The 20,996-nt window shown below is 45.6% G+C and overlaps 1 protein-coding gene across 1 annotated transcript in view; it reads left to right on the plus strand.

Annotated features, from left to right (window-relative positions):
• CTDSPL (CTD small phosphatase like) overlaps positions 1-20,996 on the plus strand; it is a 117,661-nt gene that overhangs the window by 46,725 nt on the left and 49,940 nt on the right. The window contains exon 3 of the mRNA XM_060247980.1: positions 19,443-19,597. Coding sequence (XP_060103963.1) covers positions 19,443-19,597 — 155 coding nt within the window. The remainder of the gene's footprint in view (positions 1-19,442; positions 19,598-20,996) is intronic.

Genomic DNA, 20,996 nt, shown 5'->3' on the forward strand with positions numbered 1-20,996 from the left:
CACAGCTGCCCACCTAGAATTAACTACAGTGAGGTACCATCCCCTGCTCTAACTGGACGATAAAAAAAAGACATCTGTATGTGGCTGGTGGTTCTGAGGTATGAGTTGGGAAGACACTCATAGAATTGAAAGCAGCGCAGTGCAAGTAATTGGCTTCAGCATTCATGCATTTTTTAAATGTGCATTCAGTTCTTGATCCTGCAAGTGATGTGCATATGTTAGGCCTATGTATGTGTGCAGATTTCCTTAGCCATTGTATGTGTGAGATCTCTAATTGGCGCTTCCCAGCAACACCCTCCTCACCACCGACCTAGATGTAATGGTTGGGGACTTCTGTTTTAGTGTATCTGAAGAAACATGCATGCACACAGAAGCTTATACCCAGAACAAAAGGATATTGTTGTTGTTCTTAAAGGATATTACGTCTTATAAGGGACGGCTTACATTTAAATGAGTGTCAAATATGCGGCCCGGGGGCCAAATCAGACTCTCAGAGGGCTCCTGTCAGGCCCCAGAGCAACTGGTTATCATCTGCTTACTTCTCCCTCTCTCTTGCTTCCTTCTACATCACAGCTTGCTTTGCCAGGCTTGCTCATTCGCACAGGAGCTACAGAGCAAAGCCTCTACTTTCTCCACTGGCTGTGGGTCCTCCCTTGGGGAGGAAGGAGAACTTGCTTTGCCAGGCTTTGTCAATTGCACAGCAGAGCTACTGAGGCAAGCTTCTCCTCCTTCTATTGGCTGAGACTCCTTCCCCTCCTGGTCCCCTGGAGGGGAAGGAAAGAGCCAGAGCTTCCTTTGCCCAGTTCCCTGGATCCCATGGAGAAATACAAAGAAAGCAACTGACGAGTGCTAACGTTTCAAGCATGTTTTAAGGTGGTTCTTTTTTTAATCTTTGTGTTTGTCCATTTCCTTTATAAAGAAGATAGAAGATATTGGATTAATATCCCACCCTCCACTCGGAAGAATCTCAGAGCGGCTCACAATCTCCTTTCCCTTCCCCCCCCCCACAACAGACACCCTGTGCGGTAGAAGATATTGGATTTATATCCCGCCCTCCACTCTGAAGAGTCTCAGAGGGACTCACAATCTCCTTTACCTTCCTCCCCCACAACAGACACCCTGTGAGGTGGAAGATATTGGATTTATATCCCGCCCTCCACTCCGAAGAGTCTCAGAGGGACTCACAATCTCCTTTATCTTCCTCCCCCACAACAGACACCCCGTGAGGTGGGTGGGGCTAAGGGAGCTCTCACAGCAGCTGCCATTTCAAGGAGAACTCCTGCCAGAGCTATGGCTGACCCAAGGCCATTCCAGCAGCTGTAAGTGGAGGAGTGGGGAATCAAACCCGGTTCTCCCAGATAAGAGTCCGCACACTTAACCACTACACCAAATTGGCTCTGAGATATAAAGTTTATATCTCTGCTACCTAATCTTAAATAGGTACACAAATGGCCTGGTCCAACAAGGTCTCATTTATGTCAGATCCGGCCCTAATAACAAATGAGTTCGACACCCCTGTTCTTGTACGGAAGCCTAGTAGTATAGTAGTAGTTGTAGCTGTTGCAGATAGGAGGATGTGGGGGTGGTTTGAGATTTAAACCTGAGAGTGCCTGGATCGCAGCTCATAGGGTTTAACTATATTATGCTGTGGTTTTTATATCCTTCTGCCAGATTTACAGCTGCTAGCTCAGAGAGTACTGTTCTAAAAAATCTTCCAGAAAATTGTTTTGGTAACTGTAAATATCTGACTGTCAAACTGCCGCTTTAAGCAGGACTGAAATATTATTCAGACATATTGGTAGATTAAAACAGAGATTAAATCGTTCGGTCCGAAGGAAGAAGGAGCCTGTGAGGTGCGTCTGATTGCTGCCGCAGTTGTGTGCTGCTGCTGAAAGTGTTTCTTCTTTGCAGTTCTTTAGCCCAAGGAATTAAGAGGTTTCTTAGAATGGCTGTAATTCTTAGAAAAGGTTCCGTTCAGTGTTGTTTCCATGTGCATTTTAACTTTGCTCAGTCAGTGTGAGATAGAGAGACCCCTGTGGAATTTGCGTTGAGGGTGGGGCCCGATATGTGTTGACACAGTCAGCTAAAGTGAGTTTGGGAGCATGCAAAAAAGTCCATCTTGAAGAAAGGTCACTGGTTTTGAAAGCCCTGATACAAGGGATCCACGCTTGATGTGGCTGCACCTCTTTTTGGCTTCCGGTGAATTAGTTATTATTGTTTTGGTATGGCGCTTTTCAACTGTCGAGGCTCCTGTGAAAAGTCTTAAGATGGGATACAAACAACCCCCAAGTATAAACGTGCAGGGCTCCAGCATAGTGGGTGGTGGAGAGGCGATTTCCCCTTATTTGTTCTGAATCTAATCTTAGGCTGGGGCTCTAGGAATACTGGCTGGGCGACTCGAAACCTATCATTAGCACCTCATTATACTGGGCACTTCTAAGCAGCTATTCCTGTGTGTGCCGTCTGGGAAGTGTGTGTGTGTGCTATGATGTCACTCCACAGCCATGAACTCCAGAGGTATTTGCTGAGCTGCAGAGTTTTATGGCAGCATCCTGCAAGCAGCTGCTCTTGGAGAATAATGGAAGTTCAAAAGGGAGTTCAGGAAGGAATTTGTGAGTTAGGCAGTATAGGTACAACAGCACATTTTTCAGTATGAAGCAGTGATTGTCAGTAGAGGGAAAATTCCCTTGGTTTAAACTTTAAAGTAAACTTGTGTTAGAGCAGGGGTGTCAAACATGCAGTTCAGGGGCCGAATCAGGCCCCTGGAAGGCTCCTATCAGGCCCCCAAGCAACTGTGGGTGTCAACTACTTCCTTCTCCCTATATCTTGCTTCCTTCTGCATAACAGCTTGCTTTGCAAGGCTTGCTCAATTGCACAGGAGCTACAGAGCAAAACCTCTGTTTTTTCCATTGGCTGAGGCTCCTCCCTTGGGGCGGAAGGGGGGGAATAGCTTGCTTTCTCTCAGTTGCCCAGCAGAGCTACTGAGCCAAGCCTCTCTTCCTTCTATTGGCTGAGGCTCGTTCCCCCCAGTCCCCTGAAGAAGGAAGGAAAGAGCCAGAGCTTCCTTTGCCCAGTTCCCTGGATCCCATGGGAGAGATACAAAGAAAGTATCTGTAAGACCAATGAGTGCAAACTTTTAAAGCGTATTTAAAGTTTTTAAAAAATATATTTGTGTTTGTGTCCTTATAAAATTTATATCTCTGCTACCTAATTTTAAATAGATACACACATGGCCCAGCCGGACATGGCTCAGCCCAACCTGACATGGTCTGGCCCAACAAGGTCTCATTATGTCAGATCCGGCCCTCATGACAAATGAGTTCAAAACCCCTGTTAGGGGGTTGTCTTCGAGATGAGAAGTTGTTAGGGGGCAACCAACACATGCAGCGGAATGAGTTGGTCAGACTAGCATGCAGGCTGATAAGGGAGCCTATGATGGCCCTGTCCTCTTCCCTCCCTCAGAGGCAAGATTTTCCCTCCAGTTTCTTTCCCTTTATTGACTGAGCTGCGTTTTGTGTTTTCTTCGTTACTGAAGAATTCTGGCTGTCCCACCCTGTCACACACTGATATTTTGACTGTTGGCTTAGGCCAGGAACCTGAGGGAAGAATTGGGAGCCCCCTTTAATTTAACCCCTTTAACGTAAATGGCACTCGAGGCATTTTGAAATTCAAAAATAAAATCTTTTATTCAATGTAGAGGTCAGGTGAAATCAGGGGTAAAATTTCAAAGGTAACTCAATATAAATAACTCTGAGGTAAAATCAATACATGCACAGACTTTGGTTCTTATGTTTCTAGCTAATGAGACCGAAACCTTTATGTTGAGAGGCTTTTGTTCCAGTGTTTTCCCCAAACACTTCAGTACACTTTCTTTGAGTATCCTCTGGCTCTTTCGGTTTCCAGAAAGCTGGTGCACTCTTTCTAGTATCCAAACCCCTTCTCTTGAAACATCAGCACTTGTCTTGACTCTTAAGCTCTCTAAATGCAGTTTCTAACCATAATAGACCAGGGATCTATGTGCTCTTCAGAGCTAACTTCCTGTTTGACTCGGCAGGGAATGTTCTCTTTCTTTCCCTTGGCCCAAATGGGAGACTCTGTCTAACTACCCACTGGTCTTTGCCAACTCTCCCCAGTTCTCCTGTCTGTGTTAAGCTGTTCTCAGTCACGGCTGAATTCCAAATGAATTCTTCTCAACATTCAGCTCTGAAGTCTCTTTCTGCTCAGCTGGTGCTAACCAATCGGATTGCTTAGAGCAGCCTGTCACTCAAGGCTCTATGAGTCTGTGAAGAATTTAACCCTTCACATTTCTTTACGTGTTTGTACAGCACTTCTAAGCTTTTAAGTCTGTCACAGAGCCTAATAGCCCTGTATAACTGCATTAAGCATTCAGGTGGGTAGCCGTGTCGATGTAAAGCAGCAGAATTTGAGTCCAGTGGCACCTTTAAGACCAACCAAGTTTTATTCCGGGTATAAGTGTTTGTGTGCATGCATGCTTCTTCAGATACATTGAAACAGGGTCACTATATATATGTGTGTGTGTGTATAGGTATATAGCTACCTATAGAAAAGAGTATCTGAAGAAGTCTGCATGCACATGAAACTCATACCCAGAATAAAATTTGGTTGGTCTTAAAGGTGCCACTGGACTCCAACTTTGTTCTGGCTTAAGAACTGCAATATCGGAGGAGCATGTTTTTTAGAAAGCCCATTAAAAATATCCAGATGCATTACAGAACTTGTTAGCAGAGTGATTTATTTTCACTTCATTTATACTGTCTTTCTCCCTTTTGGGGGGGACCCAAAGTGATTCTGGGTATGTGTCAGGTGCTTTTTGTTGGTGACTAACCACAGCCAAATGACCGAGATTCAGAGCGAGGCTTCCTAGGAAGCTTAAACACTCTCTTGGTTGTGAGGGAATCCTGGCCAATCCAGAGTGAGATAAGAGATTCACACTGCCATCCTTTTTCCTGTCTCCAAGGCAGTCTCTGTGCCTGCCTGTCTGCCTCTAAAGCACTTCTTGCAAGGGGCCAAGGGCCCAAACCAGCCAGAATATTCTAAAATGAATCTCTGGAAAAGAATCCTAGATTCTCTCCTCTTCTAGGTTGGTTGCATCCTGTTGAAACCTTGTGACATCTCCTTTGCAGACTTGACTTTTCAGTAACTTTTTTTCAGGGCCCTGAAATGTCGCTTTTCATCCTAGGAATGCCTGTGGGGTTGCCCGCCCCCAGGTGGTGGCAGGAGATCTCCTGGGATTACAACAGATCTCCAGGCAACAGAAATGAGTTTATCTGGAGAAAATGGCTGCTTTGGGAAGTGGACTCTGTGGCATTGTACCCCATTGGAGTCCCTCCCCTCTCCTGACTTCTCCCTCATAAGAACATAAGAGAAGCCATGTTGGATCAGGCCAGTGGCCCATCCAGTCCAACACTCTGTGTCACATAAGAACATAAGAGAAGCCATGTTGGATCAGGCCAGTGGCCCATCCAGTCCAACACTCCGTGTCACATAAGAACATAAGAGAAGCCATGTTGGATCAGGCCAATGGCCCATCCAGTCCAACACTCTGTGTCACAGAAGAACATAAGAGAAGCCATGTTGGATCAGGCCAGTGGCCCATCCAGTCCAACACTCTGTCACATGGTGGCCAAAAAACCCAGGCGCCATCAGGAGGTCCATCAGTGGGGCCAGGACACTAGAAGCCCTCCCACTGGTGCCCCCCAATCACCAAGAATACAGAGCATCACTGCCCCAGACAGAGAGCTCCAAGAGTACGCTGTGGCTAGTAGCCACTGATGGACCTCTGCTCCAGATGTTGATCCAGTCCCCTCTTGAAGCTGTCTGTGCTTGTAGCCACCGTCACATCTTGTGGCAGTGAATTCCTTGTGTTAATCACTCTTTGGGTGAAGGACTTCCTTCTACCAGTTCAGTTCCTTCCACAGGCTCCCTAAAATCTCCAGGTGTTTCCCATCCAGAGCTGGCACCCTTTACTGTCCTGCCACCTCTGCCTTTGCTCTTGGATGTGCAGTCCATGAAAAAGGGCTCCTTGAGCCCCAGCTGCCAGAGAGCATGCTTTTTGCAGAGGCAGAGGAGGTTCTTGTGAGCCAGGAAGCTTATACTTCATTACCTCTTTGAATTCACTTCTTGTCTTTTGGGCATCGAGTCACAGCTGACTCATGATGTCCCCATAGGGTTTTCAAAGCAAGAGGTGTACATAGGTGGTTTGCCATTGCCTGTCTCTCCTTTTGCAACCTTGGAGGTCTCCCATCCAGGGGTCATGTTATAGAAAAAGGTGCCGGAGCTCATTTGCACAACTCCTTTGCATATGCCACACACCCAGGCCTCCGATTCAGTGGGAGCTCACAGGAGTGCAGCTCCTGAACCTTTCTGAGAGTTCCACCTCTTCCTCCCTACCTACCTTGTTCATTGAATAGTAAGTGCAGCTGCATAACAATCCCTGGATGAGCTCTACCACCTACTTTTCTACAAAACAACCCCTGCACACACCCCTGACATCACTGCAAGGGAACAAAATTCTATCAGCTCACCATCTACCTTGAAATGCTTCCTGAGCTATGATTGTCATAAGAAAACCTTCCTCCCATCATACTTAAATTACTTTTCTCCTATGTGGCCACAGTGGCATGGTGAAGCTTTCCATCTACCCACTTCATAAGTTTTGGTTATTCTGATTTTTTTTATTGGGGGGGGGGGTGCGGAAATATTAGAAAGTTTGTCAAATCTTAAGAGTTCAGCAAAACTCTCACAGGGGGTTTGAACAATGGAGCCCAGAAGCAGGTATTTGGGGGGCGGGGTGAGTTAAGAAAGAAAGAGCACAATAAAATTTAGAGGTTCAGGAGCTCCTGCCCAAAATGAGGCCTGCTCCCATCCAAATACTAGCTAGGGCCGACCCTGCTTCGCTTCAGAGATCTGACAAGATCAGGCTAGCCTGGACTATCCAGTTCAGGGCTTGAATTCATTAGGCCTCAGGAAAACCTCTCCATCTTTGCCTCAGTCTCCCCCCCCCCCCCGCCCCGCAGTGTTGGGGTGTGCAGTTGCTGGCTTGTTGAAAGGATTACTAAAATAAAAGTACACAGCAAATGCAACACTGAAGTTATTTGCTTCAGCCAGTATCATAATGCCCTTGTATAAATCGACAGTGGGGTCTCATTTGGAATACTGTATACAATTCTGGTCACCACACCTCAAAAAGGATAGCATTGGAAAAAGTCCAGAAAAGGGCAACTAGAATGATTAAAGGTTTGGAACACTTTCTTTATGAAGAAAAGTTAAAACGCTTGGGGCTCTTTAGCTTGGAGAAACGTCGACTGCGGGGTGACATGATAGAGGTTGACAAGGTGATGCATGGGGTGGAGAAAGAAGTCCTTTTCTCCCTTTCTCACACTACAAGAACTCGTGGGCATTCGATGAAATTGCTGAGCAGTCGGGTTAAAACGGATAAAAGGAAGTCCTTCTTCACCCAAAGGGTGATTAACATGTGGAATTCACTGCCACAGGAGGTGGTGGCGGCTACAAGCATAGCCAGCTTCAAGAGGGGATTGGAAAAACGTATGGAACAGAGGTCTATCAGTGTATTGTTGGAACTCTCTGTCTGGGGCAGCGTATTGTTTGAACAGCGTATTGTTGGAACTCTCTGTCTGGGGCAGTGATGCTCTGTATTCTTGGTGCTTGTGGGGGGGCAAAGTGGAAGGGCTTCTAGCCCCTCTTATGAGCCTCCTGATGGCACTTGGTTTTTTTTTTTTCTTTTTGGTTTTGGCCACTGTGTGACACAGAGTGTTGGACTGGATGGGCCATTGGCCTGATCCAACATGGCTTCTCTTATGTTCTTATGTGACACAGAGTGTTGGACTGGATGGTCCATTGGCCTGATCCAACATGGCTTCTCTTATGTTCTTATGTGACACAGAGTGTTGGACTGGATGGGCCACTGGCCTGATCCAACATGGCTTCTCTTATGTGACACAGAGTGTTGGACTGGATGGGCCATTGGCCTGATCCAACATGGCTTCTCTTATGTTCTTATGTGACACAGAGTGTTGGACTGGATGGGCCATTGGCCTGATCCAACATGGCTTCTCTTATGTTCTTATGTGACACAGAGTGTTGGACTGGATGGGCCACTGGCCTGAACCAACATGGCTTCTCTTATGTGACACAGAGTGTTGGACTGGATGGGCCATTGGCCTGATCCAACATGGCTTCTCTTATGTTCTTATGTGACACAGAGTGTTGGACTGGATGGGCCATTGGCCTGATCCAACATGGCTTCTCTTACGTTCTTACTGTTTTCTTTGTCATGTTCTTTACCCCTCACATCTATCATATATCATCTTGTCATTGACTCAGTGTACTGACTCATACATGTATGTCTTCATTCGTTGCTTTACAGTGGACCCCATGTGTTCTGCTGTTTTAATACTGGGTTTAAAGAACAGGGACACAGTAATTTGACAAGCCAGTTTGTCATTGGGGCTTGCAGTTGCGTTACCTGCCCATACATGTGAAACATACTTTCAAGTTGCCAGTGGTGCCTCTCCCTTTGCCCCGATCACCACTGTGAAATATTTGGCGTTTCTTTCTTGCATGTGTTGATGCAGATCCCTGCAAACTTGATTCCAGGTTATTTCTTCTATGGTTAGTCACAAAGTTCCTATACTCTAAAAGAGCTTTATTTAAAATCGCTGTAACGCAAATTCGGAAGTAGGGTTGCCAATCCCCAGGTGGGGGCAGGGGATCCCTCGGTTTGGAGTTCCTCCCCCTGCTTCAGGGCCATCAGAAAGCGGGGGGGAAGGGAGGGAAATATCTTCTGGGCACTCCATTATTCCTATGGAGACCAATTCCCATATGGTACAATGGAGAATTGATCTGCAGGTATCTGAGGCTCTGGAGGGGCTGTTTTTTGAGATAGAGGTACCAAATTTTCAGCTTAGTATCCAGTGCTCTCTCCCTAAAATACCATCCATGTTTCAAAAGGATTGGACAAGGGGGTCCCTGCAAACTTGATTCCAGGTTATTTCTTCTATGGTTAGTCACAGAGTTCCTATACTCTAAAAGAACTTTATTTAAAATCGCTGTAACGCAAATTCGGAGCCTCAAAAGAAGGTGCCCCTATCCTTTATTAGTTCCAATGGAGGGAAGGCATTTAAAAGGTGTGTGGTCATTTTAAATGTGATGGCCTGAACTCCCTTTGGAGTTCAGTTATGCGTGTCACAGCCTTGATCCTGGCTCCACCCCCAAAATCCCCAGATATTTCTTGAATTGGGCTTGGCAACCCTATTTGGAAGAAACGTTGCTTTTGCCATAAGGGAAGTTGGGCTGTAATCAGCTTTAAAAATTGTTTTGTTACTTAAACGGAGAGTCTCTCTGGTAGACCGAGAGTGGGGTGAGCTGTTTATGGAGTGGTAGCAAAATGTTCTCTGGAATGAAGACAGAAAAGAAAGAATTGTAGTGCTTACCAAGTAGTTTTATTTGGAAGTTTCAGCCAAGATCTCTAATAAGTGAATCTTTTAAGTGCTTAGCTTTTTAAAAAAAACAAAAAAAAAACCCTATATAGCGTATGGAATAATGACGAGGTTTCCCCTTCACATTATGTAGCTGTTTATTATAATGTCAGCTTGGGCCTTTGGAAATTAAATTACTCTGAACCGCCGTCTCGCAAACATGTACATAGGATAGGAAAAACAAAACTCTGTGCCAGCGCAGACTAAATTAGCATTAACGATTGGTGCAGAATTGCAAATCGTAGTGGAGTTTCTGCCTTGTTGACTGTCTCAAGGCAAATGTTAATACGTAAGATAAATCTGGCTCATGGGTGGCACCAGTAAGGCCAACACTGAAGGAAGGAGCTACAAGAAAAGACTGTGAGGGACTTCAGAATGTTCAGTCTGGAGAAAAGGAGATGGGTGAGATCGCTCTCTTTAAGTATTTAAGGAGAGCCAGCTTGGTGTAGTGGTTAAGTACGTGGACTCTTATCTGGGAGAACCGGGTTTGATTCCCCACTCCTCCACTTGCAGCTGGTGGAATGGCCTTGGGTCAGCCATAGCTCTCGCAGGAGTTGTCCTTGAAAGGGCAGCTGCTGTCAGAGCTCTCTCAGCCCCACCTTTAATAATAATAATAATAATAATAATAATACTTTTTATTTATATCCCGCCCTCCCCGCAAAGCAGGCTCAGGGCGGCTCACAACACGTAAATGCAGTGTACAGTAAAACCATATACAATAGTTACAATTTCAATTATAAAATCATCCTTAAAATCATTAAAACTTGCATTAAGATTAACATTATGGTGCTATAGTTAAGATCTTCCATAAAATCTTCTATCTCACAGAGTGTCTGTTGTGTGTGTGTGGGAAAGATAGAGGAGATTGTGACCGCTCTGAGATTCAGAATATAGGGTGGGATTTAAATCCAATATCTTCTTCTTTGAAAGCTCACGTAAACTAAGCTTGTTATTCCTGCTTGGTTCTTGAATCTGTTAAACATCTTCATAATGTTGTATTTTAATTCAGCGCTCACTCTTCCTATGTGTATGAATTGGCAACTTCCATTTCACTGTATCCGAAGAAGTATGCACGCTCGTGAAACCTTATACCTTGAATAAAACTTTGTTGATCTTAAAGATGCCACTGGACTCAAACTTTGTTCTGCTGCTTTAGATCGACATGGCTAACCACCCGGAACTATGTGAACGGCTGTCTCTTAGAGGAGGGAGGCTAGGGAGCTGTTCTGTTGGCAGTGGAGGATAGGACTCACAAGAATGGGTTTAAATTGCAGATGGAAAGGTATCAACTGGACACTAGGATTTTTTTTCCCCTGTAAGAGTGGTTCAGCAGTGGAATTGGCTGCCTAGAGAGGCTGCCTAGAAAGACCCCTTACTGGCAGTCTTGAGGCAGCGGCTAGACAAACACTTGCCTGGGATGCTTTAGGCTGCTTTCCGTTGCCCCAGAAGATAGGACAAGAACCAACGGGTTGCAATTAAATCAGAAGCATTTCCAGCTCAACATTAGGGAGAACTTCCTAACAGAGCGGTTCCTCCGTGGAAAAGGCTTAACCTTGGGAGGTGGTGGGCTCTCCTTCCTTGGAGGTTTTTAAACAATGGCTTAGATGGCCATCTGACAGCAGTGCTGATCCTGTGAACTTAGGGGGAGGGATTTGTGAATTTCCTGCATTGTGCAGGGGGTTGGACTGGAGGACCCTATAGGTCCCTTCCAATTCTATGATTCTGTGATCCTGCATTGAGCAGGGGGTTGGACTAGATGGCATGTGCGGCCCCTGCTAGCTGTATTTTTTTATTTTATTTTATTTATTTTATTTTATGATTTATATCCCACCCTTCCCAACAAGTGGCTCAGGGCGGCTCACAACATAGAATCTCACATAAAGAAAATTTAAATATATAAACAGTTAAAACAATTAAAAACATTTAAACCATTTAAAACATTAAGGACAGCAGAAATCTAGTAAAACCACACTTAGTTTCATGTGCCAGCTAGTTGTAGGCCAGCCGGAAGAGGGTTGTCTTACAGGCCCTGCGGAACTGAGCAAGGTCCCGCAGGGCCCTCACCTCTTCCGGCAGCGGGTTCCACCAGGAGGGGGCCATAACAGAAAAGGCCCGGTCCCTGGTAGATTTTAAACGGGCTTCTTTTGGCCCGGGGATATCAAGGAGGTTTTGAGTTCCCGATCTCAGTACTCTCTGGGGAACATGTGGGGAGAGACGGTCCTTCAGGTAGGCAGGTCCTAGGCCATATATGACTCTAAATCATTACTTTCCCACACCCTTTACTATGTGGCTGTTGAATTGCATCCTCACTGGCTCCATGAAGGCTATTAGAGAGTTGGTTTCAACGTTTCCGTTCTAGTTTTTTGCAGCTGGATCAGTAAACATTTATTTTCTGACGCTGAGGCAAATGTGACTGTAAACTGGAGGTGCAGGACTCCGTACAGTCGAGTTCCCCATGCTTTGGATTCTGTTTTCATGTTATTTAAAAGCCAGTGGCTACCTTCCTTCGAGCACCACAACGGCCCTCTTTCTGTGTAAAATGAATGAACACACAGTTGCTTGAAGTGTAATCTCATACAGGATGTGATATTGCCTAGGACAGAGGTCCCTTTTTGGCACCAGGGACCAGTTTTGTGGAAGACAGTTTTTCCATGAGCGATGTGGGGGAGGGGGATGGTTTTGGGATGATACAACTGTGCACTTTATTTCTATTGCTTTGGTGTGGTAGTTAAGTGTGTGGACTCTTATCTAGGAGAACCGGGTTTGATTTCGCACTCCCCCGCTTGCAGCTGCTGGAATGGCCTTGGGTCAGCCATCGCTCTCAGAGTTGTCCTTGGAAGGGCAGCTTCTCTCAGAGCTCTCTCAACCCCACCCACTTCACATTGTGGGAGAGGAAGGCAAAAGGATTGTGAGCCGCTCTGAGACTCTGAAATTCGGAGTGGAGGGCAGGCTATAAATCCAATATCTTATTATTACTGCATTGTAATATATAATGAAATAATTATACAACTCATGGCTTGGTTGCTAACAGCCCATGGACTGGTACCGGTCCACGGCCCGGGGCTTGGGGACCTCTGGCCTAGAAGATAGCTGTACCATGAATAATTTTAACTGATATTTTCTAGGCTTTCGAAGGCCATGTTCCTTTGACTTAATGACCAGTCTGAGCAGTGTTCTTCAGAGTGGTAACCCATTTCATCCCCTGCAACTCTGGATGTGGACTCTACTTCTTTCTTCATCCATCTTACGCATGCAGTGTGATTGAGTAGGTATGGAACCGTGCCTCTTGGTTAACCTCCATCTCTCTCCCTGGCTCCTTTCTGGTTACGCCTTGCCAGGGCTTTTTTTTTTTTTTTTGTAGCAGGAACTCCTTTGCATATTAGGCTACAGCCCCCTTATGCAGCCAGCTTACCGTAGGCCCTGTACTAAGAGCCCTGTCAGCATCAGGGAGGTGCAGCTGAATATGCAAAGGAGTTCCTGCTACAAAAAAAGCCCTGGGCTTCACAGAAGGACAAACATAACCATCTGAACAGTCTGTCGGGGGTTTTTCCCCCCCAACAGTGTACATTTCTTGTCCATTGTATTATATTGCAGTGGTATCTGTTCCAGAGAGAACAAACCATAGGAAACAAGGTAGGGGTGATTATGGTTGGTTACACAGGCAAACCTTCCTACCTTGTTCCCTGTCCTGGAAAATACTACTTCGTTAAGCTTTTCAGCCATGCTGATCAATCAGCAGTGGAGTCCACGAGAAAGCACCCTGAAAGACTCTTTTTATCCCTAAAGTAGAAAAAAGAACATTTTTTGATGGAGAGTATGAAATATAACTGCCTTGGAATTTGTTCCATGGAAAAGTTGATCACAGGCCCTTAGTGAGTCAGCAAGCTGGCTGTGTGTGAATTATCATATCAATAAATGGCATCTGTTATTTTGGAAATACCAAGCCACTTCCACCCTCTATATTCACTTTTTCCTTCCCATGGACTGTTTCCATCATAAACTGTTTCAGAGTGGTGAGAAGTCTGATACATCAAGTTGCGTTCTTTCCTTCCCCGTGTTTTTTTTTTTTTAAACCTGGTTTAACTTCTGTGTGATTCCTTGTGACAGGTGTTACATTTATGGCGCTGGAAAAACCATACCATAGTTGGTGGGTTTGAGTTGGCGTGTGCCAAGAGTTTAAAGATAGATCCAGGTGGGCAGCCGCGTTGGACTGAAGCAGTAGAACAAAGCAAGAGTCAAGTCGCAACCTTTAAGGCCAGCGAAGTTTTGTTCAGAATGTAAGCGTTGTCCGATGAAGTGTGCTTCTAGCACACGGAAGCTTACATTCTGAATAAAACTTTGTTGGTCTTAAAGGTGGTCCTGTTAAATCTATGGCCGGATCAGAAGCTCCCGACCTTGAAACAGGAACTAGTTGCATTGCTTTTCCTAGCAGGCAAAATAACTATTGCCTAGTACTGGAAACAACCTGATAGCCCACCACTCCAGAACTGGTGCAAAAAGGTGTGGGATATCTTGATACAGGATAAACTGACAACGGCTATCGCTATGCTAGACAATACCAAAGAGGGAGATTGGTTTCTACAAAAATGGTTTGACTTCCTTGAACACGTGAATAGCGCTGACGCTATGTTCGGGAAAATGCCGGCAAAATATGTGAACTTCACGATCTATTAACACTGAATTGGACACAACCCATTGATCACTAATTTTCTGTTATATTTGCACTCTGCGAGAGGTTTCTCTTTTCTGTAAAAGCTGTTTAACAACATCGAACGTGACGGCTCATGTAAGGTTATGTCTTGGACCCCGTGTTGGGGTGTGTTGTAGTTGTTGAAATGTTATTTAAAAAATTTTAATAAAAAATTTTAAATTGAAAAAGGTGGGACTTGACTCTTGCTTTGTTCCAAGAGTTTTAAGAAAACGTTGGGATGCTACTTTGGGTGGGGGATGACATTTATGCAACTGTTTAAAAAAAAAAACCTTGGCTGCTGTAGGGATTCTTGACTTAACAGTTTTAGTCATGACATTTTAGCAGGTGCAACAGCGGCAAGAATTGTTCGTCTCTCTGCCTTCTTCATGAACAGGATCCCAAGAGGTCCTTACACTAATATAAAGAGTTTGCACTCGCTGGCATTTTTTTCCTTTGTATAACTGACCCTCATGCCGTATTGCAAACTGCTTTTGAGACTGTATCTGAAGAATGCGTCCATGAACCCCGAACAAGACTTTGTTGGTCTCAAAGGGGCCACTTGACTCACAGTTTGTTCTGCTGCTTCAGACCAACATGGCTGTTATTGCTTTTGAAGAAAAAACTAATTTGAAGCTCTTTCCCGCTAGTCTCATGGGTCTGGTGTCCCAGGTTTTTTGAGCCTGGCGGAAATATCAAAATGGCTCACGCAGATCACACCCTCGGGCAGACCAGTGCCCTTAAATAAACTCCAGATTGCATGCCTCTGAGCCTGTGTCTCATCAGAGCAGATGCAGAAGTCCAAGTGATTTCCATATCTACAGCACAGGGCAGACTAACATGTGATGATAGACCCTTAGTATGTGGGGTATCGCAAGGAGCAATCTTCTCTCCGATGTCATTTAGCATCTGTATGTGCCCCCTTGCCCAGCTGGTACAGAGGTTTAGGCTGGGGTGTCGTCATTACGTTGATGAGTCCGAGCTTTATCTGTTGGTGAACAGCCAGCCAGTTACTATCGCAGACGGTCTGGCAGAGGAGTTGGAGGTCATGGTGGGATGATTATTGTTGGAACTCTGTCTGGGGCAAGCGATGCTCTGTATTCTTGGTGCTGGGGAGGGGCAACAGTGTGAGGGCTTCTAGTGCCCCTCTGGTGGGCCTCCTGTTGGCATCTCTTTTTTTGGCCACTGTGTGACACAGAGTGTTGGACTGGATGGACCTTTGGCCTGATCCAACATGGCTTCTCTTATGTTCTTAAAGCAGTGCCGGCTGAGACTGAATCCTTCTAAGATGGGTCAGGAGGGATGCAGGTGTGGAGGTGTCAACTCCCAGCCTTTAATGGCAGGGAGGAACGGTGGCTCAGTGGTAGAGCATCTGCTTGGGAAGCAGAAGGTCCCAGGTTCAATCCCCGGCATCTCCAAAAAAGGGTCCAGGCAAATAGGTGTGAAAAACCTCAGCTTGAGACCTTGGAGAGCCGCTGCCAGTCTGAGAAGACAATAGTGACTTTGATGGACCAAGGGTCTGATTCAGTATAAGGCAGCTTCATATGTTCATATGGCATGCCTGTGAGACTGGGCATGACCCTGGACGACTCCTTAAAAATGGAGGCCTGGGTCACAAATATTGCCAGACTGGTGTTCTTTAAGAACATAAGAGAAGCCATGTTGGATCAGGCCAATGGCCCATCCAGTCCAAAACTCTGTGTCACACAGTGGCCAAAAAAATTATATATATTTTTTTATATATTGTATATTATATATACGTATATATATATATACACACACACATACACATACACATATATATGCACACTGTGGCCACCGATGGACCTCTGCTCCTTATTTTTATCCAATCCCCTCCTAAAGTTGGCTATGCTTGTAGCCGTCACCACCTCTTGTGGCAGTGAATTCCACATGTTAATCACCCTTTCATCTGCGCCAGGCTAGACAGCTAGCCCCATACTGTCTCCCCCTGATTTAGCAACTGCAATCCATACAATGGTCATTTCCAGACTGGATTGCTGTAACTCGCTGTACATGGGCCTAACCCTTGAGGCTGACCCAGAAACTCCAATCGGTACAAAATGCAGCAGCCCAGATCCTTACCGAGATGCCGTGTGCAGCACATATCCATCTGGTGCTGCATGAGCTGCATTGGCTTCCAGTGGATCATATTCAAGGTTATGGTGTTGACCTTTAAGGCCCTTAATGGTCAGGAACCTATGTACTTTTGGGACCTCCAGAAGAACGTTATGCTTGGGAAATCGGAATTTAATGGTGGGCCCCAGCCTGAGAGACAGCTGGCTGTCCTTGACCAGAGCAAAGGCTTTCTCTGCTCTGGCTCCAGCCTGGTGGAACTCTCTGCTGAGTAACATCTGTTCCCAGTGAGATATACTACAGTGCTACAAGGCAGAGATCAGAGCTGGCCCTGCCACTAGGCAAACTAGGGGATTGCCTAGGGCCTCGGTCTAGTGGATGCGCCAAACTGTGCACCCCCAATGTGACTTCTGGTGTAGGGGGGCACCAGAAGTTGGCCTTGCTTAGGGTGCCAGACTGTCTAGCATTTGGTGGAGGACCGTGATCGTCCATCTTCCTTCCTCCTACCCCTTCCCCCATGGAACAGCTGCGCTATTAGGATTTTACCGCCATCTATAGACAGTTAATTGTACTGTTTTAGCCTGACTCGGGAACTGTTTGATCTGATGTTTTATCTGATGGGTCGTTTTCGCACTCACCTTCCGCCGGCGCGACCCCCCTCTTCACCGCGCAGGATCTGCGCGGATTTCGCACTAAACGCTGCGGAGCAGCCAGAAAAGCCGGACGCTCCCGGCGCAAAAGCCGCTCAAACTGAAACCGCCAAAAAGCAGTTTGGCGTTTGCGCGGCTTTTGCGACGGGAGCTTCCGGCTTTTTTGGCTGCTCCGCAGCGTTTAGTGCGAAATCCGCGCAGATCCTGCGCGGTGAAGAGGAGGGTCGTGCCGGCAGAAGGTGAGTGCGAAGACGACCATGGTGTGTATGCTGCCCTCGGCCCAGTCCTGACTGATATAAATACCACATTGCCTGCCGTAACAAGCTGGTGGTTGCTGGTTTCTCTTATCCCCCCATATAGGAAATACAAGGGCGGTTTTACATTTAATGCTTTTGCTTACCAGTATAAAACAATTTTTTAACATATCTGATGCTATATAATGTATGAACTCTTGTTTTCGTCCATTTGGCTTAGCAAGTTCAGTTACGTATGGTCCTTTTGGACTTCACTGTAGTGTAGGCAGGTGAACAGAGAGCCAGTTTGGTGTAGTGGTTAAGCGCGCGGACTCTTATCTGGGAGAACCAGGTTTGATTCCCCACTCCTCCACTTGCAGCTGCTGGAATGGCATTGGGTCAGCCATAGTGGTTAAGTGAGAGGACTCTTATCTGGGAGAACCGGGTTTGATTCCCCACTCCTCCACTTGCAGCTGCTGAAATGGCCGTGGGTCAGCCATAGTTCTCGTAGGAGTTGTTCTTGAAAGGGCAGCTGCTGTAAGAGTTCTCTTAGCCCCACCTACCTCACAGGGTGTCTGTTGTGGGGGGGTGGGGGAGGTAAAGGATATTGTGACCACTCTGAGACTCTGAGATTCAGAGTAGAGGGTGGGATATAAATCCAATATCATCTTCTTCTTCTTCAGAAAGGTCCAAACTACTCCCTGGGCTAACTTCAGCTCACTGGCCTACTGGTAAAAAGGCCAAATATACACAGAAGTCCCGACTTGTACCCTATTTGAATAAGTGGAACGTTGCTTGTGAAATTGTACACTGTGTTAAAGTTATCTGGACACAGTGGGATGGTCTGCCCAAGAGGTCAGGAAAGCTCCAACCCTCCAGGCTTTCTGCAGACTGTGCAAAACTGAATTATTCAAGAGAGCTTTTCTACATGGGCCAAAAGAGTTGCACTATACTGAATGATTTACAACAGGGGTGGCCAACAGTAGCTCTCCAGATGTTTTTGCCTACAACTCCCATCAGCCCCAGCCAGCATGGCCAATGGCTGGGGCTGATGGGAGTTGTAGGCAAAAAACATCTGGAGAGCTACCGTTGGCCACTCCTGATTTACAAAGTTACTGGGATGAATTAATAGAGACTGTGGTCTGTTCCGCCTGTGGTCTGTGTATTGCTTGCTGCAAGCTGGATCGCGCTCTGTAATTTTGCTTCATTTATTGTGCCATGCTATTCGTTTATTGTGCCATGTTTTTGTGTTTCTGGTTGGTTCCACAACCCAAATACTATTTCATTGTTTGTTGAATGTCCCATACTGTTGATGTTATTGACCAGGGGTGTCAAACTCATTTGTTATGAGGGCCAGATTTGACATATATGAGACCTTGTTGGGCCACGCCATATGTGTCATAAAACGTAATGCCAGGTAGCAGAGATATAAACTTTATAAAGGACACAGACAAACACAAAGATTTTTTTAAAAATATGCTTAAAAGCTTAGCACTCTTGCAATATTTTGTATATTTAACAGTTTCTGATGACACCTCTTATAACTGTCTGATAACTGACAATAATTCACTGCTCTGAATTATTGCACCAAAATCTGGAGACAATGTCTGTGCTGTAGCAATCTTGAGTATGCTGTTCAGGTGTTGTTCAGGTGTATCTGTAAATTGCAAACCTGCTTTGATTTATTGACATTCATTACGGCAATCTCATGGTCAGTGTACTTTGAGCCTAAGACCCAGGGGAAAACATGAAATGGCTAGGTGTTGCGAGCTTTTGTACAGAAGTTTCTTCACGTGTAGATGACTGGGAAAGGCAATGGCAAACCACCCTGTAAAAAGTCTGCCGTGAAAACATTGTGAAAGCAATGTCACCCCAGAGTTGGAAACGACTGGTGCTTGCACAGGGGACCTTTCCTTCTTCACATTCTGGTCAGCCAATGGAGAAAATAGAGGTTTTGCTCTGTAGCTCCTGTGCGATTGAGCAAGCCTGTCAAAGCAGCTGTGATGCAGAAGGAAGTAAGAGAGAGAGAAGGAAGCAGATGACAGTGAGGTGCTCGTGGGCCTGATAGGAGCCCTCCGGGGGCCTGATCTGGCCCTCAGGCCACACATTTGACACCCCTGTTATTGACTGTGTGCGTGTTCCTCTTTGGATCCCAGTGAGAAAAGGCAGACTATAAATAACATAAATAAATAACTTGATTGCTAGACTGTGAGCACTTTCACTTAATTCAAATGTTGCTTTTTTTTCTCTTTCTTTCTAGTGTCTCAATGTAATCTCAGTTTGAAGAAGCAAAGGAGTCGAAGTATTTTTAGCACTTTGTTCTGCTGCTTTCGGGACTACAATGTCGAGTCGCCGTCTCCCAACAGCATCAGCGTCCTTCCTCCATTGGTGGAAGAGAATGGCGGGCTTCAGAAGGTGAGCTTTGGTTTGCTTTGGAGTTGAGAAGAAACGGTCACATTGAAGCTGTGCACGTCTATTATTTCCACATGAAACACATTTTCTTTCCAGGGGAAATGCTGCTAAGTTGAAAAGATAAACTTCTTCTCCTTACTCTTCCTGGTTTCTTTAATTAGAAGACAAGGAAATAGGGGTTTTCCGATATGCCCAGATTCATTGTGCTCTATGTATGTTCTTTTGTTAAAATATTTCTCTACTACCCTCTTTCTGTCCTACAAAGTGCAAATATTACAAATTGCAATGTGGGAAAAAGCAAAAAAACTGATATGAGGAGAGGAAGGGGAAGCAATTGTAAGCTGTTTTGACACTCCTTAAGATAGAGAAAATCAGTGTATAAAACCCAACGTTTCTTCTTTATATAAAAGCAGGCAACAGTTGTTGTATAGTTCAGTTAGCCAAAACCAGCACATTGAACCAATTCTACTGGCTCCCCATTAGTTTCCAGCAGGGTTTTTTTTTTTTGGGCAGCAGGAACTCCTTTGCATATTAGACCACACACCCCTGATGTAGCCAGTCCTCCAGGAGCTTACACTAGGCCCTGTAAGCTTTTGGAGGATGGGTTACATCAGGGCTGTGTGGCCTAATATGCAAAGGAGTTCCTGCTGCAAAAAACCCCCCTAGTTTAAAGACATAGTTTGTTTCTTGAGGGGTCATTTCAAGTTAATGGCCTGGCAGCCATTTTGCAACTTCCAACCACCTTTCAAACATAGCTCCACATATACCTTGTTACATTAAGCCAACGATGGTTTTTGAAGGAGGAGTAACTGGCCACATCCTGTGTGTGATGCTACACTTCTTTCCCTCCCCTTCCCTCCCCCAGCTTGGCCAGGTGAACAGAGAATGAAGCCATAGGACATTGCTGTTCCTTCTAGTGGAGTAATTGAGTTTTCTTTCTGCTGCGGTGAGGTCATGCCTGATCTTACTCGCCACAGGCAACTAGGCAGCTGCCCGATTATGGATCTGGACTTCAGTGCAAACCTGGTATCTCTTTTCTCCAGTTTTCCTTTAAGCTGTTCCTGTGCCCAAATACCCAGAGTAGTTTAGATGAAACGTTTTAAAGATTAGCATAAGGGTTCTGCAAGAGCAGCTTCTGAAGGAGAAACACACACACACACACTAGATCCATGTGCAGAATACAGGTGCATATTTTTAGGACAGTAACCTATATCTCCAGTTATGGCTGTGGTGCATATAAAATGTTGATTTTGTTGGCTGTGGAAGAAAATACAACTCCTGCAGATTCACACTAATCAGGGCTCATTTTGTAGCAGGAGCTCCTTTGCATATCAGGCCACACCCCTCTCATGTAGCCAATCCTCCAAGAGCTTACAGGGCTCTTCTTACAGGGCCTACTGTA

This window comes from Heteronotia binoei, chromosome 10 (genome assembly GCF_032191835.1).
Source record: "Heteronotia binoei isolate CCM8104 ecotype False Entrance Well chromosome 10, APGP_CSIRO_Hbin_v1, whole genome shotgun sequence".
In the NCBI taxonomy this organism is placed as follows: domain Eukaryota; kingdom Metazoa; phylum Chordata; class Lepidosauria; order Squamata; family Gekkonidae; genus Heteronotia; species Heteronotia binoei.